The sequence below is a fragment of the Netta rufina genome, assembly GCF_964035555.1.
Source record: "Netta rufina genome assembly, chromosome: Z".
NCBI classification, from domain to species: Eukaryota; Metazoa; Chordata; class Aves; order Anseriformes; family Anatidae; genus Netta; species Netta rufina.
This window is the reverse complement of record NC_140126.1, coordinates 32,367,467-32,389,273: the sequence shown is the minus strand read 5'-3', so window position 1 is coordinate 32,389,273 and position 21,807 is coordinate 32,367,467. Positions and strand designations below refer to the sequence as shown.

The window sequence follows — 21,807 nt, the reverse complement described above, 5'->3', positions numbered from 1 at the left end:
GTCATTTGTATGAGAAGCTCTTAGTTATCAGTCTAGAAGAGAAGTTGCCCTCATTCAATACCTCCCTAGCACACTTTTAAAGATACTGTTTTACAAGCTATAACATCCCTGCAAGCCTGAAATGCCGTTGAGCTGTTTGATACTTCAGAAGGTTGTCTCTCTGTTGTCTCTGCCCCTGCCACCCCAGACAGGGTTCACTGACCTGGTCTGCGTCCTAAGTATGGGCACAGCTTGTTGACAATAACACTGGACATTCAACATCCAAACACCTTGCTTCATGTAAGGAAGAAACATTGTCTACTTTACACTGGTCAAACTTTGTGGATTACAGTTGAATTCTCTGAGGTCTGATATGTGAATCTCTTGGATTTTGGCTTATGTAAAATACATTCCTTGCCCTCTCATCTCAAGTAAATACCAAGTATATGCATCTACCTGATCTATGGCAGTTCTATACAGTCTTAGATGTAAAAGTATTTGCTCCATCATTGCTGGTTATGTGCAGTGGGTATACACATACAGGGAAAATTTCACTAGGTCTTGCTTTAGTAAGTTACAAAATCTGTCATCTTGAGATTGTATAAAATGTGATATGCAGTGACTGTGTTATTTTACTGAAATCTGAGAGCTCTCACACATGAAATAATGATGGCTTTATAATACTTCATAACAGGTCTAATTGCTCTTTGACTGCTGTCTTGGTAGAGAGGGATATAAAGCTCAGTTCTCAGTTGGAGGGCATAGATAAATTGTATTCATTTTGTGAAGTTAAATCCATTACCAACCAAATTTAGTATCCCTAGTTACCTACCTGTTTACTATCAAGAGCACATTCCAGTATTAAAGGATACTGTTTCCACAAGTAATTTATTAAAATTATTGGACTGTTTGGACCTTTCTTTTGCTAATGTCTTGTGTCAGATGACAAAAATAATGCAACCACATATTTTTAGTATGTGCTCTCACTATTACAGATCCTGGAACTCTTGAAAGCGAATTTTGGCATCAGTTTCTCTGTTGTTTCCTGTGTCTGGCTAGGGTGAGTGAATTCTGATAACACAGTAGCTACTGAGTCTATGCTATTGCCTTCATTTGCACAGACTTATTTATTTTTATATATATACATATATATATATTTTTTTTTTGGGGGGGGGGGAGGGAAATATTAATGACAATGGGGGTCTTTAAGACTTCCTTTCTACTTGCTATACTTTCTGTTTTGAATGAGTCAATATTCTTAATAATTGCTTATATTATTTTAAAGAGAACACCTTTGAAGGAGATAGGAATATAGTTATACGTGTATTTATTTCTGCAAATTATTGCCTGTGATAATTTAATAAAAATCATATTGATGAGTATTGCAGAGACAGTAGAATGTTTACTCATTGAGGGTATTTGAGGTGAAATTAACAGGAAGATTGTAACAAAGAATCTTTTTATTGGTTGCACATGTAGAAAGTAAGATAAAAAATGTGAAAAAACACAGGAGTGTTTCCAGGCTATGTGGAATATAGCAAGCTCAGTAAGGGGTTTTGCTTGATGTTCATTGAAAGGATGACCATGATGACTGCATGCAGCTTTTGAAAGGGACACGACCACAACAACATGTAATAGCAAACCCTAGAGTATTGGCCTCCTTCCACATTCCCAGTGGTAGCATTCTGATGTGGGTGAATTCAGAGGGCTGGCTGACCACGTTTCATTTTTTTTCCCAGTGATAAGCACTGTACGTCTATAAATGTGTGTTCCTCTTCTGTTAAACTTTTGCCTGATTTCACAGTGAAGACAATGTGTGTGCAAATGTGTCAAACTTCTCTCTCTCTCTGTTATCACTTCTATTCATTTGGAATAAGAAAAAGACTGATCCATCTTTTACAGCACTTGGTTAAAGTCTATGTTCCAAAGAAAAAGTGCAGTTTTGCATCCAGAATTAAACATTATGATATGACACAAAGAAAAAAGCTCCTGAGTTGGGTGGGAATTCAACAGAGTTTATTTATTTATTTATTTGTTTGTTTGTTTTTGTACTGTTATGATCACAAGTACTTCAAACTTCTCCCAACTGATCTCTTCTTTTATTACACTTTCACCTTTTGTTTCAAGACCACTCACCATCTAAAAGCAGAACCTTGTACCTTTGATGTGCCCCACCAAAATGTTTTCATTGTCTTGATATTATTACCACATCCAATATTTATATGCAATATGCTTTGATACTTTGCACTTGCATGCTTCTCTTCCTTTCACAGACATCTAATCTATCGTCTATTCTTTGGTAACCCAGTCATGTAGCTGGATCTCTCATTGCATCTCCATTGCTTGGAAGAAAAAAGGTTTGCACAAAGACTCACCTTCAGTGATTTTCTTTGCAGCCTGTCTATAAATCATCAGTTCCTGACATAGAGCATATCCCGTTTCTCTGGTGCATTTTCACATTCCTGTCTTTACTTGGACACTATCATAGTGCCACCTGAACTAGAGATTTCTGTAACATTGAAATCTTGAAAAATCGTCACAGGATTCCTTCTACTTCTCTGAAGAATGCTGTACTTCAGCTCTCAGAGAGTTATGCTGACTGTGGAGACTGGTAAGTACAGAAAATGAAATCAAACACCCTGGATTCTGGTCCTGGGCTGTGGCTCCAAGTTAACCATTCTTGGTTTAAATGTGTCTTTAATAAACTGTTTATATGTTTCATCTTTACTTCAGTTTAGATGCACCCAAGACCTTTGAAGTCAGTTGCATTCATTTTACCCTTTGTAAGTTTGCTTTGTAGTTCTTATTGATTTCAAAAGGTATTCTCATCCAATTTCCATCTTGCTTTTGACTATGAGATACTCTGAGCAATACAGGTGCAATTTAATCAAACAAAAGAGTGCAGCTCTCAGCATGATCAGCTTACACAGGGGAAGAGCTATTGTTCATACCTTAATTCCCCCACATGAGGGCACAACGCTCTTGTGCAAGATGTTGCAACAAATGCTTGTTTTCAACCTGTATCAACATGTGTAACCGATTGCAATGCAGCACTTGGTGCTGACTGCTTGGCTGCACAATGGAAGCTGGAAACGTCACATTACAGAGGGCATTTTATGAGACAGGAATTAGCATGTTAAGCTTTCTTGCTTTGTGAGCCAAGAGTGAATGCTGTTTGCATGCATTGTGAGAGTCTGTAGAAAAATATGCCATTCCAGATCTGATTTGTCGTCCATCTAATCTGATATCCTTAAATGTGGAGTGAGCAGCTACAGGGTAAAGCTACAAATATCCTTCTGCCTGTAGCCTGAAAATGTGCACCAACCCATGACAACAAGTTACACCATCACTTGTGGAAAGAACTTTTATTTTCAGTTCTGAATGTTTTGCTTTCCAGACTTTTTATCGAACCTGTAATCAGCTTGCTGTGTGGGGTAAACAATGTTGTTTGATTTGTTTCTTTTTATTTGTCTTTTTAATGTATAGTTCCATTTTTTGGGGGGGATTTTTGGGGGTATTCTTTACTCAATCCTTTCTCCAGGCTTGCATATATTTTTTTATCTGCCTTTGAAACTGCCGTTAATCTGAAATAGTTTTTCTGAAGTGGACTATCAGAACCACTTACCACAGATTATATAGGATCATTGTCTTTTTTAATGTACTTCAAATTCTTGGCTTGCTTTTTTCTTGAGCATACAGAAGTTATGTTGGTGTTAGTTTTTGCTTAGAAAAACTGTGGCTAAAAATGTTTTCCAACAATGGAGCTGTCTGAGATGAAGGGAACCAGATACTGACTATTGACTTGGGAAGCAACAAAAATCTGCCATGCTCATTCACAACATCAGTTTGGGGCCTCATATATAACTTAAATAATAAATATTATTTATTGTTATACATACATTATGTCTATTATTGATATCAGTATTGTATCTGCCCTTTGCTAGGAAACCGACCTCAAAACCTTTGTTGTGCTAGGCATGGGAATAATGTAAGAGACGAAATAAAATTTAAGGAGGGACCATAATACCTTTATTTGTGTAGCCCCAAAGCCCAATAAATACGGGATTCCCATCACTAGAAAAACCTGCAGGCTCTGTATTAACTCTATGAGACCTCAGGACTTCACTAGAGTTTGAATTTCTCTTGGCTTGCCTGGGGCTTTGTTTTATTCTTTTTAACTTAACAGCAATTCTTCTAATGTCCAGGTGGCCATCACCTTATTTATTTTAGTTCTGCTTGTCTCTGCGCAATCATGTTCCATTGCCACAATTTTATATAGCTAGCGGTAACCTGTATTTCTGTGCATAATGCAAAGCTTATGACCCTATCATAGTAATGCAATGCAAGACAATACAGGCCTGGTGTGATAACAGAGGCCTTGAAAATGTAGACATGGGATATAGCACAGAGGTGTACATGTGTGGGGTGATATGAGAGAGGGAACACGTAACGGCAGAACCAAAGACCCCATGGCTATAAACAATTAGACTTTTGTTGAGCTGAGAGTATCTTCTTCTGACTGCACAGACTGGTAGGTGAGTTACATGCTATTGCCTAGTTATCCACACTCTGCTAACATAGTTTCAGAACATATTATGTCTTCTCATACTTAACAAATTTGGTACAAGTCTGTCAAAAATGGTCTATAACAAGTGGGCTGAGTTTCAGCAGCAGCTTACACATGCTGATGCACCTCAACTAGCTTAATCACAATACAAGTTACATCTTCTCCGGTTGTAAGCTGAGAGTGCTCTTTTTAGTCAAAAAAAAAAAAAAATCCTGATGCTTAACCTTAAGGAACACATGCCCATAGTATTTTCATATGATACAGTATTTCATCTGTATGAATGTTTCTGTCTTTGTCCCTATGTTTCTCCACAATGGCAAGGTCCTGATCATCTTATTTTCACATGGACAACACATCTGGAACCTTTTGCCTGGATGAAATTTCAGAGCAAGTGTGATTTATTACTGATGCTCTTTTGAATTCTTGGCTTTCTTGTTGTGGACTAGCAGGACATGTTGACATACAGTAATTTCATTTTTCTTCAAAGACAGTGCCTTCTCATGAGATCTGATGTCAGCTGGTGTAAAGTTTGTGTTTGGTGGTGCTGTTGGGAACTAACTGAACTACACAGAACACATTACTTGTTCATCTACAAAGCATAAGATCCAAATCTCAGACAGCTGTTGCTTTTGTGGTTGAGAGTGTAGCCTGGGGAATAAGAGGTGTAGGGTCATTTCCCACATCAAATGTATAAACTGCAGAATGTGAATTTTGTCACTTTTTTCCTACATAGATGTCCTTTATACTAATATTCTGATTTACATATACAATAATGTATATAACTGCTAATTTTATGCTGGAAATATGGACAGCACATTATATGGAATTAGAAGGCTCAGTTCTGCCAAATGGAAAATGTTTTCAGAATGTGTCCAAAACTTCAGCAGTGTAGGTTCCCTTGCTGGGAAATATTTGCTTGCAAGATATCATTGTCTGCTTCTAGGCTACTGGAAATCTAAATGGTTCAAAATGGAAATTCTCTAGCATTCTACCCCTCCAAGAGTCTGGTGTTCTTCCATAATTCTTAGTGGGCCTAAAAAACCTATGCATTTCCTTGTCATACTTGATTAAGAATACTGGCCAGGTTAACTCGATAGACCCCAATCAAGTAAAGAATAATTTGGACAAGTGAAAATCAGGGTACAATTAGCCAAAAAAACCAAAAACAATCAAAACAACAACAACAACAACAAAAAAAAAAACAAGCATCTAAACAGGCAAGCCTAAGAAATGTCAAAATCTAGGTCTCATCAGCATTTAGAAAAAGAGGTACAGTTTGACATATGCAGTACTAAAACAATAGTGACTATAAGGTAACATACCATTTTTTATGACTTGAGCTGTTTAGTTCCGACATTAGTGTGCCAACTTGCAGCAGACACATAACAGTGAATTCAGTACTGGAGAATTATGCAGTTCTTTTATAAATATTTATCATGCCAGAAGGAGTAGTAAAGTGTAGCAAAATGCAAGGTCTAGTGTTCTCCCATTTCTTTTATTTAATAGTTTTGCTCTGTTATTTACATTATTCTTCAGTAAAATATTTTCAATAATATCTCTCAGAATGCAGAAGTGAAGCTTTTATTATATCATATGTTGGTGGTGAGCTATTAATCGTGATCATATTCTGATTGTAGGCTTATAGAGTGTGTTAATCTAATATCTGTGGGCACACATTGTGATTTAGTGCAAAATAACAGAACACAGAAGATTCAGATTTGTGTTTCTGTCTAATTGTGAGAGGTTTATTTTTGGGAAAGTGTGTTTCTGAAGAGCTAGCTCTGAAAAATCTCCTTCTGTTGTTTTGTGCCTGAAAACAGAGAAAGGAGAAATGTACACATGAAGAGTGGGTGAATAGTTGAGGTATAAAGCACTGCCAGATCATTCAGGTCCCTGATGAAGGCTTAGCTTTATCACAAGGCAAACTACTTGGCACTCTAGGGCTGCTACTATGTGCAGGAGATGCTGTTCTTTTTTTTCCAATCCCGGGTTCTTCAGAAGACCCCTAGTGTTCACAGAACCAGATGTCTGTAAGGTGAAGAATATAGATTCAGCAAACTGTTCCCTTCCTACTTCTGTGTGGTCTTCTGGAGCTATCTGGGCTACCCACCCTTGCCATGTTGATCTGCAGGACCCCTCATGTCTCCTACTCCTAACAGGGCCGTTGGGTAGGCACAGGCCTCTGCCTTGGGTACGTGTCAGGATACAGGACCAAATGCTTGTGACAGAGAGCCTGTCTGACACAGGCAGGGGGAGGCACAGTACCTCTGCTCTGGAACACTTTGGGAGCTCAGTGTTGGAAGAGACCCTCTCCAAACCCTTGTGTGCAGGTGAGCTGTAATGGGATACTACCTGATGATGTTAATGAAGTGTCATTAATTCCTCATTTGCAAAGTGCTACTACAGGGCCATGGTGAACGAGGTGGTATAACTATTTCCTTCACCCTGTTTGAGTGAATTCTGTCATAAAAAGCTAACATAAGGGCCTCATCAACACATTCCAAAGCCAAACTTAAGACTAGCTTGCTGTGTTAGAGACTTTAAGAGAGCAGTGGGAAGAAAGTGCACTTAAGGGAAGTGTGAAGCCAACAGATTTGAAGCAGAAAGACTGGGCAGATCATTTTCCCTTGGAGGATGAGGAATAATTCCTAGGAATGCTAAAAGACCACAGACGTGGCCAGAAAGTGTCAGTGCAGCCTATGCTTGGAAGGTTTTTGTCACAAAGTGCGTTTCAGGAATGTCATGTGGACAAGCAAGAGTAACCAGACATTGATTGACCCTCAGTTGCTCAACATCTGATTTAACAGTAATTTTGCTAAGTATAGAAGTTCTTTTAAATGGATAACTCAAATCTGGACTAGATGGAGCACTGGGAAACATACATTCAGAAGGGAAAACTCTGACTTTGACAGGAATGATGTATGAGACATAAAACCAGAGGCCTCCTCTCACTGTGAGTCCCGTGGGCTTGTTCCTGAAGTCCTTAATCAGCAAAGTTCACATTGACTCCAGCAGGTTTAAATCAAACAAGAAAGGGACATAAACTGTTATGTCTCTGGGAAGAAATCTGAGGGTGAAATCCAAAGTCTGTCTTTGACAGGATGAGCCTTCTGCACGCTGCTCTGGCCTGGCCACAGCATGGAAAGAAGGAGGTCACCAGTGCTGGATGATCCATGGTGATATTTTAGTTTCAGTCAGGAGTGAGCTTCTGCAGAAAATTTGCTAGTTCTTAGTGTCCTCATTCTGCTGCACATCCCAGTCTGAGCTCCATACAGAAAGAGAGATGACCTCTGGTAGAGCACTGGACTAGAGCTCATCTGGGATAAACCTACCCTGAAGTGTCTGTACAATGGATGCTGGGCCTTCAAAGCTTTTTTTGCTTCTATTAAGTTGCACAAATTGCTGGTCTACAGATACACAAATATTTTCTGTTCCACCCTTTGCTTGAGGCCACAACTGAGCCTGGTTATGGCTACACTGCTCTTTCTTTTGTTATGGAGAAGCATCCAGCATTGAGAGATCTTGATTCTGTAACAGGACTTATTCTTGCTATTGTAAACACCTGTAATGGTAGTGATCAGTAGAGAATAATACCGAATCTGTTTCAAGAAATGATAACTCCATAGATTAGCTCTGCGAAGTCTCTGGAAAGCGTCTGAGTTTTAACAAATCTAGCCTCATCATGTCTAGGTTAGAAGTCCCAACAGTAGCTCAGCTTTAATGTTATACAGTTCTGCAAAGAGGATTTTGTATACAAAAACATAATGCAGGAAATGCTGAAGACAATTAGTAGCAATCCTGTAATGAAAAACACAAACTTGTTTTATACACAGCCCTCTTTCATTCAAGAAGAAAACAAAAAATGTCACTTCCCTACCAGTTCTTTCAGTAACACAACCTTTGGAAAACGCTTGCACGCTGGTAAATAATATGTTGCTCAGACAGAGTCCAGACTTCTAAATGGATAACTGCTTTGGACTAGGATGCAGTATTAATTAAGAAATTTGGTGAGCCCCCGAAATAAGTATGGTATGTTTTCGATGATTTAGATGATTTCCATGTTTCTAAGATTTACTCTCACTGAAAAAATAAAATGCATATGACTTTGGTATTGTATAATTTAAGGGAGTAAGCATATATTAATCAACACTAATTTTAAGAATTTTTAGCTTCAAAAATAACTTTACCTCAGGGGGCCATACTGAGAAATTTATTGTTTACCATGTCAATTGGCCTGTATTGGCTCAAATCTGTAGATAAGTAGGAGGATGCCATGTTTTTTGTTGTTTTGAAAAAGTCACTTCAGGATAGCTTTCTGATCTCTAGGAGCTATAGTACTTCTATGTGCAAGTAGCAGTAGAAATTGACCCTCTCCTGGGAGAGCATACAGTGACGTCTAGTGTACACAGCTACATAAGTGAAAACAGACTGGAAAGCACCACAGCTTTAGTAGTGGTTATATGGCTTCATACGAGACCATTTCCAGAACTAATATACTTACTGTGGTGTAGAGGTTTTAGAAGCTTCAGCTGGCATAAACAATGATGTCCTCAAAGTCAACACCAGCAGTCAACAACATATGTAACTGCTTTGGGAATTAACAAATTACGTTTTCCGTATTTTAGGTGCTGTCCTCCAGAAAATCTTCACTAGAACCAAAGCGTGGATTGTTCTGTTCACCCTTCTGTTGATTCTCTTGTTCACGTGTCAGCCTTCATTCCCCTACCCTGACACCTTAAGTGTGCCACACTATGGCTTCTGCTTGCAGATGTGCCCTCTCACCAGCAGCAAGGCTTGTACTGGTGCATCACATTGGTGGTCTATGGGAGCTGATGGAACTACTTTAATCTGAAGGCTCTGGCTTACTACAGAAGTGACATTTTCAGAAAAGAAAGGATTTTGTGAAGCATTGAAAGAACAGCAAATAGCAAAAATGTGATGAAATGATTCATATAATTATTTTCATCTTTAGAGCTGTTCTGTAAGTTTGCAGGAGCCTGATCATACATAGAAGGCGCATACATGTTTATCAAGGTACAAACATCTGCTCTCAGCATGTATGCTCAGAATTTCATAGGAGATACTTCCTTGGTATTGCTCCTGCTGATCTCAGAACAAATGTGACTAGTTATGGCAGGAGGACATCTAGATCATTATGGCTCATGTCTCTATTTTTCTGCATATGTGCCATTTAAATCCAGAGCAGAGGAGTGAATAGAGATTCCCAAACTGTCACCTTTTTTCTCACTTATCTACTCAAGTGAACTCAATAAGTGTACAGAGTAGGATAATAAATTAATGAGAAATTGAACAAAAGGAACATTAAATGGAGTTTCCAGTCCAGCACAATATGGAGTACTTGTCTCTATTTCAGATTATTATTTTTTCCTTCATCTAGGTGAACATGATTTTCTTAGACTCTTTTTGTTGGCTTCACTGACTTTTTGTGACTGCAGGCTATAGACTAATACAGAAACAACCCATTTTTTGTGCAGGGTGTGATTTTGGACTTGGTATAACCAAAGATATAGCAGTCATTGCAATGCTCAGTTATCCACTGTTTCATAGTTGCACCCTACATCCAGGTTATAGAAGGTATTTTCAGTCAGCTGTCTAAAATGACCTGTAAAGCACTAAATCCCCTGTTATTTTTTTCCCTTGCAGATGCCACCATTGTCCACATCTGCCCACCAGGCCTTATGACAAGAGCGAGAAGCCATGTGTGCTATCGGAGTATATGGAGAAATATCCTCTTTATCCCTGCACACTTCCCAGAGACTCATTCAAACCAAAGAATGAGTACAAGATGGCACAGATACCCATGGAAGGCATCTCAACTACAAAGTATGAAAAGTAGTGAAAGAGAATGAGGGCTGTGTTTTAGAGAATGTGTGTTTTAGAGATGGGCAATAGAGAAAACAATGATTGCCTTCCACAAGGGGAACCCGAAGACAACAATGCTGGGGTTGTACAAGCACTGGTGGGGAGTGATGGATGTCTGAGGCCAGTAGTTGCAGTGGAGGGCAGTAGTTATTTTTCTTGCACTTCCAGGAGGTTGAGATGTGATCTGATTGAAGAAAACACAGGCCATAGCAGCACAGTCATGGCCCTGCTCTTTGCTCTCTTCCTGTTTTGGGAAGGATTCTGGGAAAGAAGCTGAAATATTGCCTGGGAAACTACAGATGATATTTGAGGAGTATTTTTCTTTTGTTCTGTGCTTTGAGTGGCATTTTGTACACTGCAACCTGAGTGACTGGTTTGCAAGGAGGTATGAATATGGTAAAGCATGGTAAATTGAAGGGGGGTGTGGGTGTGCTCCTCAGGGTAGTCCCTATGTAGTGCTGGGCAGTTTTTCTTCTTGGCTATGCTGCAGCCCAATGCTGGTGTTCAGCAGAAATCCTCACACTTGCACTGTTGCCTGATGTTTGCTTTCTTTGCGCTCAGAGGCACAGTCACAAACAACCTCACAGTTGCCTTTGCTGAGCTGAGTATGAGACTAAGGAGATGCCAATGGCTATTAACAAACTCTTAACACCACCTGTACATCCTGATCCTGACAAGCTTTACGAACTCCTTCCCCTCTCTATACCTTCTTAAGTTTTGTCAAACTAAAACACAAATATTGCAGATGAAGGCCAAAATGTCTGACTTTCGCTCATATGTGGGATGCCTCTCTCTATGTTAGAGGTTTCAGCAGGGACTCAGAGGGCTTCAACAAGACTTTCTCACACATCATTTCTATGTATGCCTTCCACTTCCAGCTGAAGCAGCTAGATGTCTTTGTGTCTGCCCATACATCCTGGGCTCATTTTTATCCTCTCAAGGACAGTAAGGAGGGGCAGCCACCATGGAGTCAAGAAATCCTGGAAAATTCTTGGTCAATCAGCAAAACTACCCTTGCTCAGACAAGGATGTTGATTCCTGTAATAACTATTACTCCTGAAGCTTAATGAAAAGCTTTTGAAAAGAAGAAGCTAATTCTACTTGCTTCTTTAGAGCATGCATTTTATCAAACAACTAAAACTCACGTACCCTAGTAAGAGCAGAAAATGGAGCTTGAGCTGCTAGCCATTGGATTGCAAATCTTGCTGTCTTCTGGGCAGCACTCACAAGAAAAGACATCCACCTGAAAAGTACTAAGGCCTCATGTAAAGGTGTCACCATTTGTTAGATTTCTGCTAGGATCTCTACTTCTGTGTGATTAAACACCTCTCAGGCAGAGTGAATTGATGGAGTGAACCCTCTGCTGAACGTCAGATGTTACAGGGAAGCAGTAAGCCTCCTGGACAACGTTCAGGAGTTGTAGGCAGTACCATTTTTCACAGTGTTTTGGATGCGGGTTGCCACTGACTTACCAGCCCATCAATCTGTCCTCTGTCTGACCTCTCCACTGCAAGTTCTGTTGCAATGCAATGGACAGAGTGAGAGAAAGTTCTCTTGCTGCCAGGAAATCACATTGGTGAAGAATCACCTGCCTGTGGTACAGGCTTGGCTGCTTCAAAATTGGGTTTTATTGTGCTCTGTGAGTGGCTTGGGAAAGATCATGTCTGTTACTGAATCCTCCCTGCTACTGAGGTTGCTGCATGCCTGTGTAGTTTCTGTTTGCCTTTTCTTGTCCCCTTAAAAAAGAATACCAAGTGGCTACAACTTGTGTGATGTCTTTATGAGGAATTCTTGATACCCTTGGAATTATTTACTTTTGCATTTCTGTTTTTACCACTATAATTAAAAATTTGCAATGTGGATGTTCCTCCCTTCTGCTCCACGCAGTCTTTTGATAACCTTGTTCATTTCCTAAATTATGTGACTAACATGTTAAATTCAGAGCCCCAGACTCAAGAAGAATTGTTCCTGATGGAAAATGTAATGTTAATATTAGAATAGCTCCAGTACTGACTGTTTCTCCTGCCCAGCTGCAAAAGGGGTAAACAGATTAATATACCATCGGAATGTTATTCTGACACTAGAAACTGAACTCTCCGGTGCCAGGAAGCAGACTGTCTGCCCTATACAAGAGGATGTGGGTGGTGAAATAGGTTCAGGTCAGATGCTGATGTAATTTTCTTCTCCATCTTTTTTCTGTAATGTTTAGTTAAGTGACACTACCCCAGTATCTTCATATAGTTATTTTACAATGGTGCATGAGAAAAAGCTGCCTGTCTTGTTGAGGAAAGTTGAGTTGAAGAAAGGAACCACATTGTTTCTTTCCTCAACTGGTGTCTTGCTGTAAAAATGTTTTGTTGTTCTCTCTCCATCTGGGGTTAAACGGCTGTGCAATCCATTGTCTGAGAAGGCTGTTGTTCCATTTGTCATGCATAACAGATAGTCTGATGTAATTACTGGGCTTTATAAAAGGAATTATGTCTTCTGGTATACCTTCCCCGAAGAACAGAAATAGCTTTGAGTAAGACCATTAACCTTGCTGGGTGAAGAGAAGGGGGAATCTGTCCTGCATGAGCTTGTCCAGAGCTGCCCAAGTTCCTTTTTCAGAATCTGGATTTCCAAAAATGAAGGGCTAGTGTGTTTCATTAACTGCTTGTATCCTATCCAAACTTGCTTAGGTTGTGAAGGTAAGGGGAATTATTAATTTCTGCCTATGTCCAGAACCATATTTTTGTCCTTGATATGAAAGACATAATGAAATTATTACTCACAGGAGAGATTACATAGCTCATGAAGTGTTGCCACTGAAACTTAAAGAACCCGAAAAGCGTGTCAAGAGTGATGAGAGCATGGATTTGACCTCCACTTATAGACAAGATTATAACCCCCACCCTATCTGTCAAGTACTTCCTTGCCTCCCCCGTGAGATGAGAGACATCTCTGGTGCCAAGATGGACACAAAATCCACTTATGAAGGTATGTGCCTTTGCTTCTCATTTCAGGAGTTCACAAGTAGCTTTGTTTTTGAAGACAGATCAAATGCAACTGTAACTCCTTCTGTGCATATATACCAACGAGTTGGGTCTGCAGGAGCCACAAAAATTGTGAGGAATACCTTGTGGGGCTAAGCTGGTCCCCTATTAATGGAAATTTTGGGGTGTCTCTGAATTCACCTCCTGGCCATGTTTGGCTCGCCTACAGGCTCCCAGGTAGAAACAGGGCCATCTGAACTCCTGAATGTAAGTCCAGCAGTATAACCTTTAGGCTATACTGACTATACTCTTGGTGTACTGCATGGTTGAGCCACACAGTCAGTGGATCTGATACATCTAAAATGTGAAGAATTCAAGAGGTCTGAGCAGGTCATGAAACATGGGACCAGTTTTGTGTGTGCTTCAGGGTTAATATGTGGATATACGAGAGACATGTATGAGAATTATGGACATCCAGAAATTCCATGCAAATGTCCAAAGCACTCAAGCTCTCCTCTTGGTAAAACATGTGAACTATACCTTTATTTTTTAAGTAGCAGTAGCTTAGTGTAGGTGGTTTGGCTTTGTGGGGCCGTGTTCCTTCCTTTCCACCAGCATTACTTCCCTGTCTGCATGCACTGGAGGAAAGCTCTCAGTTACACTGTCACAGTAACTATTGGTTTTGGTAGAAGGACTTAAGGAGAAAATTAGAGTTGCCCCATTTTTGCACAGCTGCAAAATGTTGCTAGGCAGATAGCTAGTATAGCTGTATTTCTTACAATATTTTTAATGTCTTATTTTTATTGTGCTTTACAAATACGAAAACTTGTGGTTGGTGCTGGCATTGAAATTTGTCCCACTGCACAGAAACAATTTTTCTCAAAACTCAAAATGATAAAGGAAGTAAGGAAACAAGAGGAATGTGAATGCGGTGCTAAGATCACCCAGCTGAAATGACTACAAGTTGGACTTAACTACAGCTGCATATTTGCAATGGCAGGAACTGGAATTTTTACATTAAGGATACAGGAAATACTGTCCATTTAGAATGACTTGCCTGGTGAAGACTATGACCCACAGGTGCAAAATACCCACATATACACAATTTTGAACATTTTGCTTTGCATAGGCTGTGTAACCAGATGGTATTCATTGGAATAACCTCACTGTGTGCAACAGAGGAAGGCTGCTTTGCACAAGCAGAGGATCTTTCATTCTTTATTTATGTATCCGTAACTATGTATCTGAACCAGATGTATCTTTTATCAATATTTAGGTAAATACCTTAACTGTTACTCCAGAACTCCAATAAAATGTAGCATATATACATTTGGTTATAATTTGCAGTATTTCAGAAAACACTGCAAATAGAAATCTTCATCCAAACCACCTGAAAGATCAAGTTGCATACTGAATTTGTTCACTTTTAAAGGCTCAGGTTCACAAAAAGAGTTTTCATTGTGCTATTCTCTAAGCACTCCTAGGTTTTACTTATCAACACTCCAAGTATGAAATTTTGTAACATGCTATTTCATTAATTATCGTAATTCAAATATTTAAGCAGATATTTAAAAGATGTACAAGTGCTGCTTTTTTGTTAAACTGCCTTTCCTACTGTATTGTCCGATTCCTTCCTACTACACGCACCACAAGTCAAATAACATTGTAAGTTTAAGATGGTGATATTGTATATCACAATTAACGTCAGATGACTTTGCAACTTGAGGTATCAAGAGTCTTATTTATTCTCAGATACACGCATGGCTGTTTCTGTTCATTTGCAGGTATGTAATCTAATTTTAGTGTTGTCTCACTTGTAGTGGGATGTGTGTAACCCTCCAATAACATATGGTTCATATACTCTGCTCCCTCCTGTACCCCCTAATGTTTTCAAGATTGTGCTACAAGGGAAACTATTAATATCTATGGGAGAAGAATTAGAGTTACAATAAAATTGTAACATATTTTGAAGGAGTAGTAGCACTGCTGGCTTACACTAAGTAACTTAAATTCATAATGCCTATGAGGTCTCTGAATGTGTAGAGTTTGTAAATTTTTTAAAATTGAAGACAGATGGGCTAGCTTGTCATATTTTGAATATTTAAAAGCCATGCTTACATCCAAAACACACTGAGTATTTTCCAGCAAGGATGATGGGGGAACCTAAAAGGATTTTTGTAGCTCTTGATTGGCACCTTAACTGTCAGATCTCTGAACCAGTCCTTGTGCAGGCATGGGCTGAGTCTCATCAGCTGTCATTTTTTATCAGTGTATTAATACATTCCCTGTAATGTCACATTTGTATATGCTCTTGGTTCGCCCTGTTGGACCATCTCTCCAGGACAATAAAATGCCCTGGGCAGAGGCTCGAGATAAGGATCCCACCAGCGGGGCATTGCCTGGATGTCTCTTATTGCCCCAGCAGGAACATGAGCTTGAACACCCCTCAGGCTAGCAGAGCATGTAGCCTGGCCTTCAGTAGCACCAACAGCAGCAGACGAGTATCTATGCTGGCACACATCACCATGTTCATAGATGTCTGTACTAATTAGCTGCACGAGGGCAGCCCTGCATGCAAGTGCAGGTTTCCATTGGGCCAGGCCTTCTCCTGTGGACTCAAATGGCTGTCTCTACCAAATCAGGCATGGGCTTCTGTGGGGGAAGGCTTTCGGATGTGGCATTCAAGAAATTCCCTGTGCTGCAGGCCTTGTCTCCCTTGCACAGGCATCCCTGCGGCTCTGTGTGCCTTGCAATGGGGCCTGGCTGCTGGCTGGGGGCAGCATGGCGCCTGTGGCTTCTCCTTGCTCTCCTGTGCCAAGGCAGAGCAGCTTGATTTAAACCAGAAGGACTTCAAATGGACATATAATTGGGGGGGGGGGGAGGGGGGGCAAAGACTTTGTTTTTGGTAAACTTCATATTGTAATGAACATATCCTTTGTGTAATTGTGTTTGTGTAGTACTGTGGCCGCTATTCAGAAGGAATAACTCTGTTTGGATTGGAGAGTTCGAATATCCTGATACCTAATTGCATCATTTACTCTCTAGTACTTTGAAATCCAGACTTCCTTCCTGCACAGAGTCAGCTGGAAGCTTATTTGCCTCATGACTCTCAATGTGGTTTGAAAGGAGAGAAAACTGGGGAAAAAAATAAAAAAATAAAAGAGACTTGGGTTAGCTCCAAGACTATTTAATTTCAACTTCCTACCAGTAACCATAATGCTCTCTAGGGGAAGTTGCACAAGATTACTAGGAAGGAAAAAAGAAGGGCTTGTGGCTGCTATACGGGTTTGAGAACTAGGCAGCTTTGCAACAAACTTCTAGTGTGAATGGGTGCAAATTTTTAAGTTTCACTGCTGCCTCACTTTGCCTGGTATCCTGATGAAGAAGGAAGATATTGGTGTCCCTAAACCATCTCCTAGAAATTTTCTTAGTTGTGAATTTAGATAGCAAGATTTCTGGAGTAGGAACCCTCTCTGTGATATGATACAATCCTTCAGATCAGTGCAGATGTGGCCTGCAAATTCTAGCAGTTTTGCTATAATTTGGAGATGGAGAGATAAGCTCCTTCTTGGTTCCTGCTTGTATTGAGAGCAGGAATGCCATACAGAGAAAGGCCAAGAGCAGAGGAACTGCCACAGAGCACAGCTTGCTGACACCAAGATCAACTGCAAAACCCTGAACTCAGATAACAGTAGGGAGCATCATATCTGTGCATTTAAGAAATCAGGTCATTCTCAGATGAGAAGGTGCAAAGAGGAAAGACAGCTCTGCAACTTGGCCTTCAGGGTGGAGTGGTGGACATCTGGTTTTCCTTGACCCAGAGATACTGGGTGAGACACCTCTATGGTCTCCTGCAGGCAAAGGCATACCCTGCCTGTGCTCTGAACCAACCACAACATAGCTGCAGAAAATTAAAGGAAAGCATTCAAAGCCCTTGCCATGGTACTCCATGTTTGTGATTTCAGGTTGACTGAGCATGAGGACAGGATTCACAAAGTTACCTGCAGAAAATGTTTCTGCAAGACTTAGAACATTATCTGATTTTCTGAGATTGCATTTCACATCTCTGTAGGCAGGGGGTGGGCACAGCATTATTTTCATGAAACTTGTTGTCTCCTCTGTGTATTTGCTATATTTTTCCAGGGGTTAGCACATTGTTGTACAATGTTTTCTACTGTGACTTTTTCAATAGGTTTCCAACTGGATATGTCAACATTACACCAGCAAATACTTATAGTTGAACAAGTACTTAGATAGTACTTGCAAGTACTTAGATAGGATACCTCTTACATTTCAGATGACTATGTGCTGTGGAATGAACCAAAGACAGAGATGATCAGACCAGACGATGGGTATCACCCATCAGAAGCAAAATTTGACCACAGAACTGTTGTCCAAGATGACTATCTCTACAGGGGACCGGTTGCCACTCAAAGCTTCAAACCTCTGAATCTGAATCAGAGAAGCAAGAATCCCTTTGAAAGTATGACAAATTACAGAGTGAATTACGTGCCACACCCTCTGGAGAAACGTTACATTCATCAGCATGAGAAATACAAGCCCAGTGAGGTCCCATTTGATGGCCTCACTACTCACAAAGTTTCTTACAAGGGGCTGCCTGCTAAGCCAGCCAAGCTGGCTAAACCATACCAGCCAAAGCCTCTCCATGATTGTCCATTTTCCTCTACAACTGAGTTTCAGGAAAAATACCAAGCTTGGCCACTTCATCCTATATTCACCAAAAAAACTGTTGAATATGTACCTCCAGTAGAGAAAATGGACCTTCATACCACTACTCAGTTACACTACAAACACCTAAATGGCAAGCCAGCCAAGATGTGCCGATCTCTGGCCCAGCTTAAGAAAAACACCGGGCCATTTGATAGCTCTTCTACAATGAAGGAAGATTATAAGCCCTGGGTATGCAAGAGAGTAAAGCCTATCACTCATGCTCCAGAGCTGACTTTTCCAGATGAACCAATGGATTGCTTAAGCACCTTTCGGACCCATTATCTGCCTCATCCTCTCACAGTTACAAAGAGCTACAAACCTGCATGGTCAGGCCCTAGGCCTCACACTCTGCTGGATGCAAAAACCATCTACACTACCAGCTACACACCAAAGGGCATTGTTAAATGCTTGGCTTCTTACAAAGACCCACCTGGATACACCTTTGAGGGAACCAACGCTGATGGTCACAAACTCTATATCCCCGCTTCTGAAGGTGAATGCTTGAAAGGTTGACACAAGAAAAGAGACTGGAAGTAGCCTTCTTGTGAATAGATTCAAAGCGCAGGGCCTCAGTGAGCTAAAAATGACAGCTTTATTATTATTATTATTATTTTGGCAATCTTCTTTAAAACCAATCATTGATTTTATATTTGAAAAAAAAAATAATACCCAAATATTGGCTTTTTCTGGACCAATTGTATAAATAAAAAACATAAGACCCAAGGACACGACGTATGAATTCTTGTTTCTCTGTATTTTTATTTTTGTTTTCCCACCTAACTTCTGCTCTTTAACTGACAGAGATAACCCTTTCATGAGATACTAAGAGAGATCTCACAGTGGTGTATGCTATTATAGCAGGGGTTCAGCCACTTCCATGATGACAGTGGTATAACCATCTCTTCAGCTTGATTACATACTGTGGACTCACAGCTAAAAATAACAGTTGGCCAATAGGGTCTGAGACCTGGCTGTGTTCTTCACTTCCATCAAAAAGACATAATGCCAGATACTACTATCAGATAAAATCATAGGAGGTGGCACCTTCATTGTGTCACCATGCTGCCCAGAGCTAGGCTATCGGATGTGAGGTTGTCATTCCAAAGACAACACCTTAGCCTACAACTTGCAAGGTAGCCTGGCTCAGTCTTAGAATAGGACAGGTGTCAGGAGCTCCTTGCTGAAGGATGCAGTGAGGGTGCCATGAGTGTAACAAGCATAAAATTGCCATATGTTGTTACCTTTCACTCAGCAGCTGCAGTTGTATTATCTTTTGGAGAAGGTCAAGGTTAAACTCCTGATCAGAAATTTTCCTTTTCCACATGCTGGGTGCTGTTATCTAGACTTACAAATTTTACATTAGCACTATGAATCTTACTGGTTTTAGTGCAATCTACTTTCCTAAATATTTTTCCCTCTTACTCCCGCCAGCTGTGGCTGTATTCTGAGTCATTAGCTCAAGAGCTAGGGAAAATTGTTGCATGCTGGAGAAAAGGCATGTCTTTTGCCACTCAAAGCGTTTGTATTTAGAGAGGAATGGAAGACAGTTTTCTGTATAAATGTATTTTAAAACTTCTGAAAAGCTTTGAAACGCTTTGGGATATAAGTCTTCCATAAATGCTTGCAAGCTAAAGCCAAACAAATTCCATCTAGGAATGTAAATGTTTAACCCTGAGGGTGGGAAGCCCCTGGAGCAATTACCCTGGAGACACAGTGGTTCTGCATCACTTGAAGTCTTTAAATCAGTTCTGGAGGCTTTTTCTAAATATATGTGCTAGTTCAATGAAAACTTGTGGGATTGCAACAGGGGCAACTAGGCACTTCTCGGCCAGTTACACTATAAAAAGGGGCCAAACTTCATAGTCACTGATAGAAAAACACAGCGTTCAGAAATTCAAGATTCTGAAAAAATATTCACTCACCTGTACTGAGGTCATTACCTAGGGTATGTTCCGTATTTCTTTCAGCCCCTGTTGCCTTGGCAGCTGCCTTGAACCTTCCTGTCTTTAATGTAAGGCTTTGACAGGAAAATATTTTTTCTTCCCTATCTCTCTTTAGTTACTAATTTTCCTGATTTTATTCATCAACTTGAATTCTGTCTGTTCTGAAACAAAGTTTATCTGAAAGAAATAGATAGGCCTGTGACTGCAAAGGAGATTGATCATTGATTACCCCTGAAAGCTCCTTGACTGTTCTTTCAACTCCTTGATGTGAGACTGGCAGTGAATGAAGAGCTAGGCTCTGGGAGAGTCTTGTCTATCACAGTTCTTTTTTTTCTTTTTTCTTTCTTTTTTTTTTTTTTTTTCTTTTTCCCTGGGTGGAAGCTAATCTTATCAAAATGAACAGAAATGTAATATGTTACTTAGCATCAGTAATATCTGGATTTTGAACCTTAATAACAGAAGTCTTGATTTTGCAAATAGTGCACCAATTCACTGCAGTGTCAAGTAGACAGGACTGATTTAATTCCAAGACTTTCCTGGTATGCGAACACACATTTTTTTTTTTTTTTTTCTTCTGACATGTAGCTGAAGTGTGTAAGAAATTTATTAAAACCATCATGTGATAACACTGAGGAATAAAACGAGTTCACTTAAGTGATGAAAGATGTGGTTCCATAGAAATTAAAGCTGATTAAAGGTTGGGCTGCTAAAGTTTCACCTCCAGTTGCACATTTCTCCTGCTCTCTCTTATTCTGGCAACATTAACACTGAGTGCATGACCAGGAGATCATCCTGGCTGAAAGCAAGCCAGTGTTTTAATGGGGTTAAGACTTATTTATTTAATTTTCCCGAACCAATTCATCACACAGCTGCACAATTACCAGTGTTGATGCAGGAGGTCAGTGCAGGAAAAAATACCTGGCCCTGGGAGGCCAGGCTTAGCTTGGCTGTACTAGCTGTGGAAGTACACCACCATGCATTTATAATCTTTGAGAAGGGCTTCACCCAGTGCTATACAGATTGCCAGAGGCAGAACGTGAATTGTCAGTGTCCCATACATTTCAGAATTATGAAGAAAGTGCCAAAAGATAAATGGTATGCTTCAGCAAGGACTGAGGATATTCATAGCACAGAGAGAAGCAATATTGATCATGGGCATGGTACTCCAGAGACAGGAGGCAGCTGGTCTTAATGTATTTCCACTGTGAAAGGAAAAAAAATGACCTTCCTGAGGCATGGAGAGAACTTCCCTGAGGGAGCCATGCTGTTTCAGCTGGAAAGAGCCATTTGGGCAGAGAACTTCGGAGTGGGCTCACTGCAATGGGAAGCTTCCACAGAGAAATTTTCTGAGGTACCACCAGCAGACTTTGCTTTTGGCTGATCCTGTTACAAATCCCACTTTCTCCCCATTCTCTGCCTCTTTCCCACACAGGAAACAGTAATTTGATGGTTTATGCTGTTCTCCTTGTTTTTGAGGGGAACTGCTGCTTTGGAGCAACCTGACTTTCTCCGTCTGGCTCTGTATCTGTCCCACATATGTTTTAGCCTGCATTCAGCATGGAAGGAAAAGGGTAACTATCAGAGAGGCAGCAGTGTATTTGGCTTTACATTCCTGGCTTTCTCCAGCTCACTAGTGCTGTGTTTGCTGGCTCGGAGAGCTGTCCTCAGCGAGGCTCCAGAGGAGGACCTGAACAGCAGGCCAAACACCACCACGTAGGGTCGAGAGTGTTGC

The 21,807-nt window shown here is 40.3% G+C and overlaps 1 protein-coding gene across 1 annotated transcript in view; it reads left to right on the top strand.

Annotated features, from left to right (window-relative positions):
- SAXO1 (stabilizer of axonemal microtubules 1) overlaps positions 1-18,645 on the top strand; it is a gene marked incomplete at its 3' end in the record, with an annotated part of 39,660 nt that extends 21,015 nt beyond the window's left edge. The window contains exons 2-4 of the mRNA XM_084305156.1: positions 10,211-10,390; positions 13,203-13,405; positions 17,699-18,645. Coding sequence (XP_084161282.1) covers positions 10,211-10,390; positions 13,203-13,405; positions 17,699-18,645 — 1,330 coding nt within the window. The remainder of the gene's footprint in view (positions 1-10,210; positions 10,391-13,202; positions 13,406-17,698) is intronic.
- Between the last annotated feature and the right edge of the window lie 3,162 nt (positions 18,646-21,807).